This window comes from Piliocolobus tephrosceles, chromosome 5 (assembly GCF_002776525.5).
Source record: "Piliocolobus tephrosceles isolate RC106 chromosome 5, ASM277652v3, whole genome shotgun sequence".
NCBI lineage: Eukaryota > Metazoa > Chordata > Mammalia > Primates > Cercopithecidae > Piliocolobus > Piliocolobus tephrosceles.
In genome coordinates, this window is record NC_045438.1 from 10546413 (window position 1) to 10564674 (window position 18262).

An 18262-nucleotide genomic window follows, 5' to 3' on the forward strand; every position below is an offset into this window, starting at 1 on the left:
GGGGGGCTATGTTGGAATTCAGGGTAAGGGAATAGGTGGGTGAAATCAGGTGGCAGGATAATTAGGTGACAGTTACACACTTCAGACCACAGTGAGTCTGTAACTGCAAGCTGTTGAAATGGTCAACATATTTACTTTTCTTTTTTCTTTACAGGGAAGGAGATTGGTGGGAAGCCCGCTCCTTGACAACTGGAGAGACAGGTTACATTCCCAGCAATTATGTGGCTCCAGTTGACTCTATCCAGGCAGAAGAGTATGTTTCGTTTTATTTTCACTTAACTACTTGATTTTAAAAGTTGGTTGCCACAATAGAATGCCGTTAACGTTGGGCAGGAGGGGGAAGAAATTCACAGCAGTGATTAAGGCTGAGTTTTTCAGGCTTTCTGCCCTGGTTTTTACCCTGTGTAATGCTTGCACTGTTTTTAGCTTAATGTTTTTCTTGAAGCCTGCTCACTTATTTTGAAAGAAAAGTTTCTATCAATATCCTAAATGAAAACCCAGTAAAACTTGTCATAGATTAAAAGTAGCCATAAACATATGAAATGCTAGCTAGATCATATAGTATTGCCGACCCAAGTTTCCAAGCCCGCAGTCTGCTCCCTCTGTCGGAAAGAGAGAGGAGAGAGTAGTAGCAAGTAATTGCCAAAGATGAACCTAAGATTATTCTCCTAAGCGTGATCAGAAATATTAAAACAGTGCTGAAAAGACATCTCCTATGCCCGGTAAAAGTGACTCATACACAGTGTGTCCCCCCAACTTGGGAAGTACTACAGGGATTTGGAACCTCAGTTGGCTTCTCTGATAGTAAATAGTGACGAGCAGTTATTTGGCGCAACTATTCAACTGCTAGCAGTTTAGGAAGGTGTTCAGTAGGCTGAAGGGATCTGGAAGGGATAACGTTTCTCCCTTCTCCTGACCCGTGGGATTAATGGGCGCTCCCAAGGGGAAGAACTGCCAGTGGCTGTTTGCCAGCTCTGACTTCTGAACTGAGGGAAGGAGAGATGGAGCCATGATTTCCCAAATGCAGGAACTTGGCCTCCTCCTGACACCTTGGGTCTTGCCTCTCTAAAAGAGAGTTGAGAAAAGTCAGTCACCAAGCCCAACTTTTGGCTCCGATATTTAATTTCACCATGGATTTGTTTAAGCAGTGCAAGGGGGATTAGACTCCACACCGTAGCCAAATCCCCAGCTGGACTGTTCTCTTCTTTAATTCCCTTGTATTTCCTCTAAGAGGATCTGTTTTGTTTCTCACTCTCAAATACTCAGTGGTTCTTAGTTGTTTTTTTGTCCCAGTGACTGTGTTTCATCATCAGTGAATCAAGGTATTTGTCTTTGATTTGTATTTTAGGGCAGATTTGCAAAATTCTTTGTGTTCTTTCAGAATAAAAAGTACCACCAAAATGTAGCATTACCCTGATTTAACTGGGAATTTGTCAGCTATACATTTAAGTTATTTTTATAATGGTCAACTTTTTACATATTTTGTTTTTAAACAGTATTATTTTTTAAAATAATGCCTTTGGTTTTACATATGTAATTAACTATTATTATCTTAAAATACTATTGTTTTGGTGCAATCCATTGTTCTAACAATTCTTTTTTCACCACTGTTTTACACAGCATTCTAATTGGGTTATGGGTACAAACCCAGAAAGCCATTTCTCACAAATAATTGGCGTAATAGTCTTTATACCACCTAGTGCTAGATTACGGATTATTGCACATTTTGGTGTTTCTAAAAGTCACTGAGGAGCTAACACGCCGTGTCTCTTTTCTTCAGTGAAGCTTAATTCACAAAAGAATTTGACAGTGAACTCATAATACCTATATTCAAGCATAATGAATTGAAATTTCATTTTAGAATCTGGATTCTTTCACAGTTAAATATTCTAAAAATGGTTCCCCCACACACATTCCAATTGAATGCTCCAGCATTCTCCCTTGGGTTTGGGGAGCACCTGCTGCTCATTCAGCACCTAGTGCTGAAATAGTAACTAACAGCCAGGCTTGATTAAGGCTTGGGTATGCAGGGGGAGGATATAAAGCAAGTAACAAAAGTCTTGAGGTGACTTCATGTGATGCCTCTTAAAGTGGCACAGAGTATCATTAGTTTGTTCAGGGACAATATATTGAAATATCTGCAACACCAAGTCATTTTAAGGGCATGCTTATTGACTGAGCACAGATCTCAAAGGTGTACAGTAACCAGTCCTTACGGTTGTGCCAAGGAAAAGATGTACAGGGCCAACCGTGATGGCTCCCTCCTGTAATCCCAGCACTTGGGAGGCCAAGGCAAGAGGATCAGTTGAGCCTCGGGAGTTTGAGACCATCCTGGGCAACACAGGGAGACAGTCTGACTCTGTCCCCTGGCTAGAGTGCAGTGGCCCTGTCTCGGCTCACTGCAACCTCCACATCCCTGGTTCAAGCAATTCTCATGCCCCAGCCTCCCAAATAGCTGAGATTACAGGCACATGACGCCATGCCCAGCTAATTGTTTGTATTTTCAGTAGAGTTGGGGTTTCACCATGTTGGCCAGGCTGGTTTCGAACTCCTGACCTCAGGTGATCTGCCTGCCTCAGCCTCCCAAAGTGCTGGAATTACAAGCATGAACCACCACTCCCAGCGTCTACAAAAAAATTTTTTTTAATTAGCTGGTGTGATGATGTGCACCTGTAGTCCCAGGAGGCTGAGGTTGGAAGATTGCTTGAGCCTGGGGAGGTTGAGGCTGCAGTGAGCTGCGGTTATGCCACTGCACTCCGGCCTAGGTGACAGAGTGAGACCCTGTCTCAAGAAAAAAAAAGAAGAAGAAGATGATGATGTACACAGATCACAATCCAGGTGCTTGGCAAATGCCTTTACTTATCCGAGTCCTCACACCTGGGGGAAAACAAAATACAAATAAGTACTCACGGGCATTTTTCTCAGAATTCTTATAGGTAGGAAGTTACTGAAAATACTATTCCTTTATTCATATCATATCTGTCTATTCTGACTTTTTTTAATGCTTGTTAATTATCTTCATATACATTGAGACTGTGTTTTGTTATTTCCCAGCAGTTAATAATGCTCAGATATCAAGAGATTCAAGAGTTTTGTTTGTTTGTTTGTTTTTGAGACAGAGTCTCACTCTGTCACCCAGGCTGGAGTGCAGTGGCACGATCTTGGCTCACTGCAACCTCCACCTTCCAGGTTCAAACGATACTCCTGCCTCAGCCTCCCAAGTAGCTGGGGTTACAGGCGCATACCACCACACCCAGCTAATTTTTTGCATTTTTAGTGGAGACGGGGTTTCACAGTGTTAGCCAGGATTGTCTCCATCTCCTGACCTCATGATCCACCTGCCTTGGCCTCCCAAACTGCTGGGATTACAGGTGTGAGCCACCGTGCTCGGCTTTTTTTTTTTTTTTTTTTTTGAGACACAGCCTTGTTCTCTCACCCAGGCTGGAGTACAATGGCACGATCTCAGCCCACTGCAACCTGGGTCTCTCAGGTTCAAGCAATTCTCCTGCCTCAGCTTCCTGAGTACCTGGAATTACAGGTGCCCACCACCACACCCAGCTAATTTTTGTATTTTTAGTAGAGATGAGGTTTCACCGTGTTGGCCAGGCTGGTCTCAAACTCCTGACCTCAGGTGATCCGCCCACCTCAGCCTCCCAAAGTGATGGGATTACAGGCATGAGCCACCGTGCCCAGACTAGTCTTTTAAATAAGTGTAGAAAGGGTCTCATGCAGTTGCCATTTCAAATCAAGGTCTTAGATTTCTGGTTTTTTGCATACAGATGGCAGTTTTAACACAAACCAGTTCTGGTTGTGTCTGGAGGGGAGGAAAACAACCCACAATTCAAATCTGATTTTTTTTAAAGAGTGAAAGAGATGAATTAGGGATAGAATCCAGGATAGATTGAAAAGGAACTGAATTAAGCTAGAAAAAATACATACAGGGAAAGGCTAAGGACCAAATTGGAGGTGAGGGGAACTCATGGGCAGAAAAAAAGCCTGTGCTGTTGCATTTTGTAAATGACTATTACAAAGTATAGTCTTTCCTTGATCTCATTTAAAGGTGGTACTTTGGAAAACTTGGCCGAAAAGATGCTGAGCGACAGCTATTGTCCTTTGGAAACCCAAGAGGTACCTTTCTTATCCGCGAGAGTGAAACCACCAAAGGTAAGATAACGAGTTGAAGAAGTTGGCTTGTCATTCAAATCTGTGGATTAGTCAGAGGGGATGAAAGGCTTATCTCTAATGTACAAGGATTTTAAAATGGCACATATCCTCCCTGCCTTGTGAGTGGAGTCCTGTTTTCAGTCTTCCCTCCAGGCTCTAGAACTGCAGACAGCACCAAAAGAACTACAGCGGCTCCAAATCAAGACCTTCCTCCTGAAACAGGCTGGGGGCAGCTTCACTGCTCCAGGCACACAAGATCATAGAATTTTCAGAAGTCCTTTAGAATTTCGATTTTCTGAAACTCTTAGTTCCTCAAGTGCCAGTCATACGGGTTGTTTTTGCTTTCCTTTTGTTTTTTAAATAACTGAGGACTTCACTTCTCTTCCTCCAACTGTTGGACTTTTCATTATTTAACAACTCATTAGAGCCCACAAGAGGAGATAGGTCAAGGAAGAAAAGAGTAGTGGCCTCTAGCTTAATCCACCAGATTATCTGTTCCTGTGGAAAGTGTTGTAAAACAGATACTTGAAGCTCACTTCTAGAGAAGCAAGCCTTAGATTTCTTTTGCACATGCTGCCACTACCTCCCAGTATGCCCCTGGGTAGAGAAGACAGGGGAAGCAAACTCAGCCATGCATCGTGGTCCTTCTCTCTACCCTGGAGGGAAGGAGTGTCAGAATTGAGTCTACGCTGTATTATGCAACAAGGGTGACTGAACAGTGTGTTTAAGAAAAATATTCAGGAAGCTTTCTGTCTCAAGGGTAGAATTATTTTACTGCCAATATCTTCTGACATTTGCAGGACATGAAGAAGCATCTTCTTCCTGTTACTGAGTGGAGATGCTGTGTGTGTGTGTACATGTGTGTGTGTGTATCCTTGGTCATTATTAATTAGAGTCAAGAAAATGAGGCCTAAAAAGCAAGCTAATACTCTAAATGACTGGAGCTGCTAATGCTTTGCTTGTTTACCAGGTGCCTATTCACTTTCTATCCGCGATTGGGATGATATGAAAGGAGACCACGTCAAACATTATAAAATTCGCAAACTTGACAACGGTGGATACTACATTACCACCCGGGCCCAGTTTGAAACCCTTCAGCAGCTTGTACAACATTACTCAGGTAACCTTAATTCTAACTGCCTACTAACCATTTGGATGCTGGAGGGAGTGGATAGGCCCAGAGCAGGAAAGTGGAAAGGGGTAAAACTAATTATGTACAAAATCACTCCTAGGATATGTTTTCTTTGTCAGCCCTTAATGGTGGGACTTGGCTGAATAGGTTCTATTGCTGTTGTTCTACTGTAGGTGTTGTTATTCGTTCCACATGTTTGTCCAAAGATCCTATAATATTTTTGTTTCCCAAGTAGAAAGCAATAGGTTAAATTGTAAAAGTTGTTTGTCTTTTCATCTTCCTCCGAAAATACTTCAAGTTGTCTTTTCCCACTCCCCCCGCGTTGCATATGAGGAAGGAGTCTCTTGGAGGGCGCTTGCATGGGGACTCCTACAAGGACTCCTGTGTTTCCACCATCAGTTTGTGCTCAGCACTGTTGCAGGAATAGCTGCACCTACATTTCATTCTCATGCAAGCCATTTAGCATGTTTCCCACCAATACTGCTGTTTCCTAACTACACTTAGACTTACACGACCCATAGCTCTTAGATCTATTACGTCTTCTTGTTTTAAATTAAACTTTTAAAATGCACATCCGTCTCTGTCCTAACACCCAGATATCACCATTATTTTGTTGTTTCTGAAAACATATAATTATTAGGTGTGCAGTTTATACATTCTATCAAAGACTGTGGTTTTATGTGCAATTGTTAAAATGATTGCTTTCTTTCCTAGATTAGCAAGTATTATATACCACTATATAATACATGTTCACATGTGCCTAGAGATACAGGTGCACGTGTACAGACCCATGTCTATATCCTATTAAGCCTAGAGGTTTTTTTTTTTTTTTCGTGTGACCCATTTCTCCATTTTCTATTGTTCTCCAGGACAAAGGCAAGACTCAAAAAATAGTATATGATTTTCCTCTACTATTGCTCTGTGCACAATCATTGAAATATGTATGTATAATTTTTGGCATGAAAAAGCAATCTTTCAAAAATGACAATAAGAAATGTCTGTTGATCCCTGGCACTAATGAACAATAGAACATATTAACAGCACCTGCAGTACTAGTTGATTATGGCATTGGCTAACTTGGTTTATATGGATGCTAATGAAACATTTGGGAGAAACGGAACAGAATATCTCCCTGAGCTTAAGTGATATACTCAAAATGCCTGCATGTTGTAAGGATTTTTCAAATGCTGAAATATATTTCATTACAGCCAAACATCAGCAGGACCCCCAGGGTCTGGATCATTTGAAAATACTGTGTTCGAAAGGGCACCTTAATAACATTGTAGAGCTGGAAGGAAAGAGGAGATGTGAACAATAGACACTTTTTTTAATCTCGGGGAAAAAAAATCCATCTCACGTTAGACTTGTTTTTATATTGGCTTTCCCTCTTCCCTCTTTCTCTCTCACACAATAAAATGCCTTTGAAATATTGACACATAAATAATTTCCTACCTAAGCATCTCAGAGCCTGATTCCATCAAAAAGAAAGGAGTGAAAAGCAAGTTACAGCCCAGCAGCACATCTGCTTTCCCTGGGTCCGGGGGCTGCCGGGAGGGAGCGGGAGGGAGCGGGGGTCTGTCCACCTCCCAGGGCAGGCGCTGTCAGCTTTTGTCCCTCCCTGATTTCTTATTCTTTGTTACCTTTTTTCGCCTGACTGATTTTTACTTGGCATTTAAGTTCTCCTTAGCACTGCCAGACTCTAAAAGGTTATATTCTTTTTAAAAAAGAAGAGAAAGAAAGAAGACAAAGAGAAAAAAACCTCCAAGTGATAACTACTTTTTCCCTTCTTTTTTTTTTTATAAAGAATACATTTTTTCACATCTTGAATTTCTGTGAATTTTAGTTTCCATTTTTCTCCTTTCAAACGAGACACCTAAATTATGCATTGAAGACTGTTAAAAGGTGGGTTTTTTTTTTTTTTTTTTTATGGAAAATACCAAAGCAGCAGCCCAGGAGTATCTGACTTGGTGGAATGGAATCAGTTCAAAAGCCAAAGAAATCACTAAAAAAAAGTGACTTCTTTTTTTTCCCCATCACTTATAATCTTCAGCCTTACTAGTTTATGACAGTTTAATGTTCCGTAGAAGAATCCTCCACTAAAGTTATAATTTTAAATATAGGCATGTAGACAGATCCTTAATCCCCTGGGTAATCTAGATACTAAAGGTGGGAAGAACAGTCATGTTGACATTCTTTAATCCAAAACCACTTTTTGAAATTAGTAAGCATGTTTTCAGCATGCCCAAAGACATGTTATGAGCACATTGAGCTGAAAACGTTTTTCTTACTCGGTGAGTACAGAAACCAAAGCAGCCTGTGTGTTTATCTATGTATAGACTGTATCGTACCTGGGCTTACGGAGTAGTCTAAATTTAAAACGTTCTCCATTCTACCTCCAATGAAAATGTTTCTGTGTGTGGCGTCTGATCTTCCACCGTGTGTGTGGTCGTCCGCTGGTGTAGCACTGTTTAAGGAGTGCTGTGTGCTGCTGGTGTTCCACGATGTGTGTGGTCGTCTGCTGGTGTAGCACTGTTTGAGGAGCACTGTGCGCCGCTAGTGTGGGTTTACACTTAGGAGTGTTGTCATTACATGTGTTCTGCTCTTCTCTCCCTCTCCTGCCCCTGCCCTGCTCCATCAGAGAGAGCTGCAGGTCTCTGCTGCCGCCTAGTAGTTCCCTGTCACAAAGGGATGCCAAGGCTTACCGATCTGTCTGTCAAAACCAAAGATGTCTGGGAAATCCCTCGAGAATCCCTGCAGTTGATCAAGAGACTGGGAAATGGGCAGTTTGGGGAAGTATGGATGGGTATGCTGAGACTCAATTACTCTATTATTAGCTTCCCCATTTGGGAAATCCCAAACACCAAAGATGGAAGGTGAAAATAAAGACTGTGTGACCGGGAAGAAAGTTTGAATTCCTAATCGTGGGGAATAATAATTTCAATTTTGGTTTTAACATTCTGGAATTTCTTAAAAAAAAAGATAGTAAGTGGGCAAAACTGGCAAATGGCTCAAGTTGTACTATCACATGACTCTCAATTCATAAACCAGCAAATGGTCCAAGGAATGTTCCAGCTGCCATAAAATGTCTTGCCCTTCATTTCCAAAAGTAAATATTTGTTGAGTGTCGTCCTAACGGGCAAGTCACCTTCCATCTCTCCTAGTGCATGCGTAATTATGGATTATAAGGACTGTGTTTTCTTTATTAATTCCCTTTCCTGTAGAGAAAGCTGATGGTTTGTGTTTTAACTTAACTGTGATTGCATCAAGTTGTACCCCACAAACTTCTGGATTGGCTAAAGATGCTTGGGAAGTTGCACGTCGTTCGTTGTGTCTGGAGAAGAAGCTGGGTCAGGGGTGTTTCGCTGAAGTGTGGCTTGGTAAGGCAGAGGGCACATTTTGTTTTGGCTGCATCTCAAAGCCGATTAAAAGGATGGTTTTGAACAAAAATGCACACACAGCCATTGGGACAAAGACACTTAACCTGGATAACTAGAGCGGGCACAGGCCATCCAGATTTTCAGAATATGCTGATACCTTGCTGTGCTCATCTGCCCTACTTCACGTGGTTAATTAAGGCACCCACAGAACAGAAAACCAGTACACTATTAATCTGGTGTTTCCTCTTCCTAAGAAATGGGAAGGTAAGATACTGTATATGGGCAGCCGTAAGAAAGACTGTGGGCACTTTGCTCAATGGGCCTGGGTTTGAATCCTTACTAGCTAATTAACCACGAATAAGGGCATATGTAACTCCTTTAAGCCTCAGTTTTTTCTTCTGTAAAATTGGAATGATACTTTTTTGTTGTTGTTGAGATGGAGTCTTGCTCTGTCGATAGGCTGGAATGCAGTGGCACTATATCAGCTCACTGCAAGCTCTGCCTCCCGGGTTCAAGCAATTCTCCTGCCTCAGCCTCCCGAGTAGCTGGGATTACAGGTGCCTGCCAGCACACCCGGCTAATTTTTTGTATTTTTAGTAGAGGCGGGGTTTCACCACGTTGGCCAGAAGGGTCTCGATCTCCTGACCTGGTGATCTGCCCGCCTCGTCCTCCCAAAGTGCTGGGATTACAGGCGTGAGCCACCATGCCTGGCCAGAATGTACTTATTTTATAGGATTATTTTTAGGATTACATGGGTTAATATGTTTAAAGTGCCTTGCAGATAGTAGATACTCAGTAGACATACATACTTCTCTTTATTTGATTGTCATTGATAAGGCTGGCTGCACTGGGCCTTTGTAATTTCTTTTATAGCCCTTTTGGGTCAGTTGCAGCTTTGCTTAGAAACAATTCATGGATTTAGGCCCCACTCAAAAACCTGTTTCAGTGAAACAATATTGATACTTATGGAATCCTCCATCTTCCTTCCTCAGAACTCGTTCAAAACAGTATTGATCAGTACCCTTTGCTATGTGTGGTTACAGATCTTTAGGTGTAGTCTGCATTAAAAGAGTTAATACAGGTGGCCGGGCGCAGTGGCTCACGCCTGTAATCCCAGCACTTTGGGAGGCCAAGGCAGGCGGATCACCTGAGGTCAGGAGTTGGAGACCAGCCTGACCAACATGGAGAAACCCTGCCTCTACTAAAAATACAAAATTAGCTGGGCATGGTGGCACATGCCTGTAATCCCAGCTACTCGGGAGGCTGAGGCAGGAGAATCGCTTGAACCCGGGAGGCAGAGGTTACGGTGAGTACAGATCATGCCATTGCACTCCAGCCTGGGCAATAAAAGCGAAACTCCATCTCAAGAAGAAAAAAAAAGAGTTAATACAGTTAAAGCACTTAAAACATATAGCCCAGCAAGTGATAAGTACCACAAAGATATATGTAGGTGGATAAATAGGTAATAGACAGACATACACATATATATGTATGAGTTAGCTAGTTTAATAAATCCACATTATTGTGTCCATCTCTCTCTGGACTTATCTCAAATATCGTAAAATATATGACTCCTTCTTCCTCATTCACCCTCTAATGATAGAGGATTTTAGTCAAATTACTCACACAATCACAGAGAATTGGACCCTGTAAGAAAATTTGTTTTCAAATTTTACAGATACCAACTTTAAATCATGACATATCCTGTTCACATTTTGTTTCCCAATAAACACAAGACGACATGCCTAGCAGAATTGGGATGGGTGTCTATGCGATTAATGAGGTTTGCATTACAGAGGAAGATCTTAATGTATTTAAAATTTTGGGTGCTGACTCTTAAATAGCAAAGAGCACCTATAAATTGCCAAATTTCCCATGAATGCTTAGTGGGCAGATATTTTATGAAGTTTAAATGAACTTTTCTTTAAGCCACTCAAAGAAGTTTTTTCATAATTTATATTTTGTAGGTTGCATGTTGTAATTGTATGAACATGTCTTTAACAGGATAATAACTCCAATTTACAGAATCCTTAAATTCCAAAGTCAGTTATATTAAATATAAAAATCTTAATTTAAAGCAGTCTTCTTTTTCAAATAGAAAATAATCTAAATTAGCAGATTGTTTCCCCTTTATACAATTATTCTTCAGCATCACAGGTCTAATAATGGAATACACATAGAACCTAGGTGTGGTTTTGTTTTTTTAATGCTCGGGCTGAAAGAGACCCAAAAGATAATCCAATTCCATTCCTGTATTTTACAGATGAGGTTAACTGATGACAATCATAATCCAGGCCTTGCCTTCAGATTTGCTAGATTTTTTTTAACATGCTAAATTGAAATTCTCTGTTCCCTCTCAGCTGCTGTTTAATTTCCCCTGTCTACCTACCTGATAGAAGCCATTGTTCTTGTGGCTAGCCATCAGTAAAGCTGAGGAATTTGCCTTACCTGGTTGAAGTATTGGCAAGCAGACTGTGAGCTCCTTGCCAGTGCTTATCAGCACGCTCGGCACACCTGTGCAAGGACTCAGTCAAGTAACTTGTCCATTGCAGACACTGAAAGTCTAAAGGTAATTTCCAGACATCCTCATGTGGTGCCATATTTTTAAATGGCACACCCCATAAACTCAAATAATCTAATTTCTTCCATGCCCACTGTACTCCCTAAGGGACAGCTATTAGATGGCCAGGCCTGTTCCAAGCCCTGGACTTTCATCACTGTAAACAGCGGTCCAGAGCTTTTGGTATAAATGTGTAATCATATGACTGCACCAAAAAGAGACAGAGTGGTATATATCAAAATTTAAAAACATTTTAATGAATTATAAATCTTAATATAGCCATCCTTGCCATCACCACAAAGAAACACATTTTTTCTGTTAAAATACTTGACAGAGTCCTTGCAATTGAATGTCTTTGTTCAACAAAAACTGTATTAAGTGTTTTAAATTTAAAATCTAATTTTATGCAAATAGCTGGTGGTCAAAACCCTCTTTCTCCATCAAAAGAAGATCTTTGGTTTGACTTCATGTTCTGGGATGTTTGTAGGTACCTGGAATGGAAACACAAAAGTAGCCATAAAGACTCTTAAACCAGGCACAATGTCCCCCGAATCATTCCTTGAGGAAGCGCAGATCATGAAGAAGCTGAAGCACGACAAGCTGGTCCAGCTGTACGCAGTGGTGTCTGAGGAGCCCATCTACATCGTCACCGAGTATATGAATAAAGGTTGGGCAAAGCCTCCCCTGTCTCCAGCATACGGTGCCTTAAGGGGTTGTTTGGGGGAGAGAAATGGAGGCTTCCTACTTGCTTCTTTTCTAGTTTCTGCCTGGATCAGGTATTCCCGTTAGGAACCACCAGTTATGCACTCATCAATGAAAACATTTTTAAAACAGACTAACCTTGAGTTTGCCCCGCCCCAAATCCTTGTGAAATGCCAAGTACCTTTTACATGTTATGTGTGTCAAATTCAAGCTCCTTTCCATAATTAAAACATTCATTTTTAATATCAGGGTGGTACAGAGGGTTACGATAGTTTGCTGTTATTTTGAATATAGTAGCTTTTGTTGCATTTCCTTTTTGCAGGGCTAAACAATTAATATCAGACACTGCTCTCTACGCTAAGTTTAGTCTCCATCATTTGAACATCTTATTTTTTTCCTGCTCTCTTCTTAGTCAGATGATGAAATTACATGCTTTCAGAGACCACATTTATTCTCACATTCTCTCCCCCACAACCCCTCTGTCTTTCTAATCAAACCAGCATTGTTGGGGATGAGACCAGAGATCATTTTGTTTTGGAAAAATTGATGAACCAAACAAGAAACAGTCTTGAAAGGCAATACATTGTACATCAGAGGATACCAGTGTAATTTTTCTTTTCCATGTACTTTCTTTTAAAATATAATGGAAATTTTTTTCTGGCAAACTGTTTTTTGTCCTTTGTATCCAGAGTTATTTTGTAAATAACTTTGTGATTAAAGCATAAAATATCACTGATGACCATCATAAGCCTCCACCTTCTGCAAATGATTATCCCTGCCTTGGTGTGTTATAATAGTGGCTCTGAAGCTTCCAATGTTTTGTTTCAGATGTCTGATTTAAGGCTTGGCTGGCTATGATCTAATTAAGGGGAACCATCTGCCCCGCCCATATTCTTCAGATTGTCTTTTCTTGATTCAAAATCTAAATAAGCTAAGCTACTGAGTCTCAGACTTTACCTTGTATTATTAGAATCACCTGTAGGGCTTCTTAAAACCCAAGTTTCTGGACCCAACCTTCAAAGTTTCTGATTTCTTCGATCTGGGATGGATGGGACCTGAGAATTTGCATATCTAACAAGTTCCCTTGTGGTGTTGTAGCTGCTGGTCCCAAGACCACAGCTTTGGACCACTCAGCTGGGCTGTATTTTCCCCACATGCATTCTTTGTGCAGGGGTGATTGGGGAATGGGATTGAAGAGGTGCGGTTCTTCATAGGTTCCTCTTTATGACATAAAGGGAGATTGAGTCCCATTTCTTCTAGTTTTATCAAATATATATTGTTATTCCTAGAAATGGAATTAATGCTGTTTGTTTTTAAAAGGTAAAACTGTTGCTTCTCCATGCATATACTTTTTTCTACCCTGCTTTATTATATAAACCTTTTTCCCCCCATGAATGGCATTATTCCATTTGACTACCTTATTACTTTTAATAAGAAAACCAAATACAGCTCTCCATTGGGAATTGTCTTTCAAAGTAAATTGAAATGATTTTATGTTTTGTTCATAGGAAGTTTACTGGATTTCTTAAAAGATGGAGAAGGAAGAGCTCTGAAATTACCAAATCTTGTGGACATGGCAGCACAGGTAAGCCCTGCAGGGTAACTTGATGTGCCATAGGTTTAATGACGTGTAAGTACATTGGGTCATGGTGTAACATGTCCTGTTCCCTGGGTTTCCACAGGTGGCTGCAGGAATGGCTTACATCGAGCGCATGAATTATATCCATAGAGATCTGCGATCAGCAAACATTCTAGTGGGGAATGGACTCATATGCAAGATTGCTGATTTCGGATTGGCCCGATTGATCGAAGACAATGAGTACACAGCAAGACAAGGTGGGCACTTGAATGACAGTGGCTCCTGATCACAGCCATGAGAACAGTCACTTACCGCACGGCCCTTCCTTCCTCCTTACCTTCCCTTCCTTCAGAAAATACCTGAAATGTCATTCTTCAGCTGGGTTTGGACTCCTTGATCTGGCAGGAATTTGACAGCTCTGCAGGTGGGAGACTGTTGTGGGCCGAGTGGAGGAATGAGATATTGGTTTTTGGTGGGTGGCTGGGTGGGTGGGTATTGGTATTTGCTGCTGTGGTCCTCTTGGCTCATGCTGATCTCCTCACAGCATCCAGGCCTAGGATACTCTGCTTTTGGAGAAAGAAGGCTGGGGAAAGCCAAGAGATCGTCAAGTTTTAGTTCATCATTCAATCAGTCTGTGTTCCAGCAGAAAGCAGAAGGCACGTTCAAATTAGAGAAGTTAAGAAATGAGTTTTTTACAAAGGTACAGGCAGGGTTTCAGAAAGCCAGCAGAGCATGGTGCAGTGTCTCAGAGCCTGTAACAGCAACAGAACCAAAGCCTCAAAGGCAAGGGGGCAGAGAAGTGGGCACGAGAATTCAGAATAGGCCACTGCACAGAGAGGGCCTCCTCAGTAGAGAGAGATGGCAGGAACGGATCTGGGGACTCATACCCAACCCCACTCTTTAGCCCGCTTCCAGGTCTTCTGCCAGACCCAACCAGACGTAGAGGTCACAGGAACTCAGGGATGAATCCTTATGGGTCCAGAGCAGGGAGAGGGGGAGTGGAGAGAGGAGTTAGAAAGACTATAGATGGTAACAGCACAGTTACTCGAAAATCTCCACCTCCTTTCATCATCCCCTTCATCCCACCCTCTGCAAAAATGTCTATCAATTAGCCTTTAAGTGAAATCTATCAACTCAGCAGCCATTCCAGTGAGGCAGCTTTTCGGGTGCTATTAGAGCACCAGATACTAGAAAGGAGTTTTTAGGAATATTTTCTTTCTTTCTGGATACTTACAAAGTGGTCACCAGGTAAAAGTGTGGGACTAAGTATGCAGTTTGCAATCGAATATAGGCTCCTCGTGTAGAATATAATGTTTATAACTAGAGCAAGGGGGAACTTTCATTGTTGGTATTTTTAACCAAAGCCTAATCATCCCAAGCAAAGCCGGGCAGTGACCGGAATGTATTACAGGGTGGTGCTTTCCACTGCATTTCATAATGGCCACCTCTGGAGTCCTTTTCTTTCTCTTTCTCTTTCTCTTTCTCTTTCTCTTTCTCCTCCTTCTCTTGCCCCGTTCCTCCTCCTCTTGATTCTTTCATTTCATGCCAATTATCCTCTCCCTTCATTTGACTCTAAGAATGGAAGCATTCTTAGCAGTCTCAAGTGATGAGGAAAAATGTTAAACTAAGACCCTGGCTGCTACCGATACTGTCCAAATGCTGAATTACATGTCGGTCAGACAGCTCAGCTATTTGAATTTCCCCAACACGTGGCAGTTCTTGTCCTGGAGCCAAATGCCCACACAGCAAGCATGCCCGTGTGTTATACACACACATACACCCCCGGTGCTGGGCCAGATGGCGTGCTGTATCTCTAATCAAAGGCGCGCTGCAGCTTTGATTGGCACTGGCCGTCCAGAGAGGAATGTGCATGTGATTTTGAGGCGAGTGAGCCGAGAGGACCTGAGTGCCAGTGAATCTGAGACTTGCCCTGAATGAGGGACTTTATCCTGAGGCAAGTCTGTCAGATCCAGCTCCTTAGACTTGGAAGGAGAGTGGGTGAAGGTTGTGAGACATGAATATTTGATTAAGGAAAGGGCTAGAATAGAGCCATGTGCTCACCCTTCTGTATGTGAGTTGAGTTTTTCCCCTTTTCCTGGACTTTGGACTCTATGGGGTTTGTGGTTAATGCTCATGAACCATGGGTAAATGAGAAGGTTGCCAGGCCAGGAGCCAGAGGGCACTGGCAGGGGTGCTGTTAACAGAGTTAACAGGGCCTGGGGGTTTAGTCCACACCTTACTCACTGGAGTGAGGCTCCTCAGGCTGTGGCCCTGGGTGATTGGCACCCTCGCTGCTTCCCCTCCCATCAGGCTGCTGCCCTCAGCCTGGCCCCGAACTGTTCCTCTGCATTAGCTGTCCTGATTGCCCTTCTGCCAGCTGCCCAGTTCCACCATCATGTCCCCAGCTGCCATCAGAGCCCCTTTCAAAAGGCCAACCTTGTAGCCTTTGTACTGCATTTCCTTACTCAGTTTCCAAATCTAGGGTCCCATCCTTCCTGCTTCAAACATTTTTCTTCTTTCCCCCCTTTTCCAAACACCTTCAAATCCATGCCAAACACTGGAAAGAAAGAAGGAAGAAGTAAGTGAACTGGAGAACTGAATTGGGGGGTGGAAAGCGAAGCTTGCAGGGGGTCCCAGGATGTCCAAGGAGAATAAAAGAAATACTGTCCTGCAGCAGAGGGGTAGGAAGTGTCAGAGCCATTTATCAAATACCTTCCAGGTACCAGGCCGGAGGGGAAACGTGAGGACCAGGCAAGGAAACAACAGAAATAGACTCAGAGGGGTTAAGTAATTTCTACAAAGTCACACAGCTAGTAAAAGAGCAGAGCCAGGATTTGAATCCAGATGTGGCTGGCCTGCGTGCCTCCCATCCTGAGTTATGCTGACTGCTGCTCATCAAGTCAGCGATAAAAGGAAGTGAAAATCAAGCTGGAGAGGATTAGCCACGCATCCCTTTTCCCCTGTATTTTATGGGGCTGTTTTTAAGGAGCACCTTCTAGTGTGCCTGTGTGAGGGAGTTGGAGAGACCTTCCTTTTCCAGCACGGGGACAACCCAGCTGTTTATCAAATTCCTCCCGAGGGCCCACCCTGCCCCGGCCGCTTTACGAGGCAGAAAGGGTCTGGTGTGTGTCTGCTGGTGTACTCTGCAGATGGCATGTGTGCTGCGTGCTGAAGTTTCTGCGGGGAATTAATCAGCTCCTCCAGACAGCTGGTCCACGTGCCTAATAATATTTGCAAGTCGGGTTTTATGTTACCCACAGGCCACAGCCATGCTGCATCTTGATTATGAGAATGCAGGCGGCATTCGGAAACATGCGCCAAACACAGATATTTTAGGACCATGAATGACAGTTGTTTTCAAAACAGTTGTGAGTTTCCCATCTCAGGGCGCACTGAAATATCTGACCGCCTGGGGCAGATGAGGTGGCATTGCAGAGGGCACAAGCAGAATTGGAGTGTGGAGCCGGGTTCCACAGTTCTTCCTGTGCTCCTTGCTTCCCACCACCCCAGCTACCCAGGACTGAGCAGCAGCCCATGTCAGGGAGGAGGTCAAGGCCAGGCCCTGAGCCTGTGAGGATGGCCTTCCACTGACAGCACTCTAGAAGCAACTAGAAATTTGGAGGGATTGCTTATTCTCTATTACCTGGACATCTCACTCAATTACAGCAGATAGTTTTTCTTTAGATATAAACACTTTGCTAAATTCTGCCCAATCAGAGTCTCTAAATAATGCCAACATCAGTTATTTGAGTGCCTTGTCAATGAAAGGGACTTTATTAGGAGCTACCAATATCAAGAAGCCTAAGACTGCACAGGACAGTCAGCAAGCGTGAGGAGGAACACGTGGGGCATTGTTGAAATCGGATGGAACCGGGTTTGAAATCCAGCTGTACCACCTGACGATCTGGGGCCTTAGGCAAGTTATTTAACTTTTGCATACCTCAGTTTACTCATCTGTAAAATGGAAAGACATTTTGTCTGCTGTGTGCATTTTTGCAAAGATTAAGTGAAACAATGCATGTAAAGTGTAAAGTGATAAATGTTGCTTGTTACTATTGGTATATCTGGTACAACACTAAGTTCTTGGGGAATAAACAAATGAGTGAATGGATTGTAGATACAATGGAAAGTCTGAAACACTATTTAGGAAAGGGAGAGAAAAATCAAAGATAATTCCCAAGTAGTCAAATGAAGGTGATCATGAGAATGGCGTTACCAGTAACAGAAATGAGTGACTTGGGAAGATCTTACCTTCAAGAAAGAGGATGCATTTGGGTTTTTATCTGTTAAGCTTGAGATGGTTGTGGTGGTTCTCCAAGCCCAGAGAGATGAATTGGGGTACCCTCACTGGGTCTTACGGCCACAGCTGGGCCCTCAGCCTTCCAGCCCTCCCCTAAGGTCTAGTCACGACTGCCTCCCTACCCTAGCACTGCACCTTCCTCCCGGAATCGTTCCAGAGCCCACCACAGGCACCACAAGGATCTACTGTCCCTCTTCTTGTCCGTGCACTTCCATACCACACCTGTCTCCTGTGACCCCCGACATAGGCGGATGTCACAAGCCTTGCTTCCGGAAGTTCACGGCCCCTCCGGCCATCACTTCCTTCAGAGCTCGCGCAAGCAGATGAGAAGCAGTGGGAAAATTCTCTGCAGACTCTAGTTTTTTCTTCATGAGCTTTCAATGCCAACTAATGTTGATTTAAACCTAACAAGTTCAGACAGACGTGGCTGTGTGTAAGCATAACTTCC

General features: G+C 42.8%; 1 protein-coding gene across 9 annotated transcripts in view; it reads left to right on the plus strand.

The window, feature by feature from the left end:
- FYN (FYN proto-oncogene, Src family tyrosine kinase) overlaps nt 1–18262 on the plus strand; it is a 208470-nt gene that overhangs the window by 161575 nt on the left and 28633 nt on the right. For 6 of the 9 annotated variants that reach the window (XM_023219049.3, XM_023219048.3, XM_023219050.3 and 3 more), the window contains 7 exons: nt 155–253; nt 4061–4164; nt 5135–5284; nt 7935–8099; nt 11721–11900; nt 13444–13520; nt 13618–13771. In XM_023219049.3, coding sequence (XP_023074817.1) covers nt 155–253; nt 4061–4164; nt 5135–5284; nt 7935–8099; nt 11721–11900; nt 13444–13520; nt 13618–13771 — 929 coding nt within the window. Of the gene's footprint in view, nt 1–154; nt 254–4060; nt 4165–5134; nt 5285–7934; nt 8100–8517; nt 8674–11720; nt 11901–13443; nt 13521–13617; nt 13772–18262 lie in introns of all 9 variants that reach the window. The other 3 variants (XM_023219056.3, XM_023219057.3, XM_023219054.3) reach the window with 2 other exon arrangements.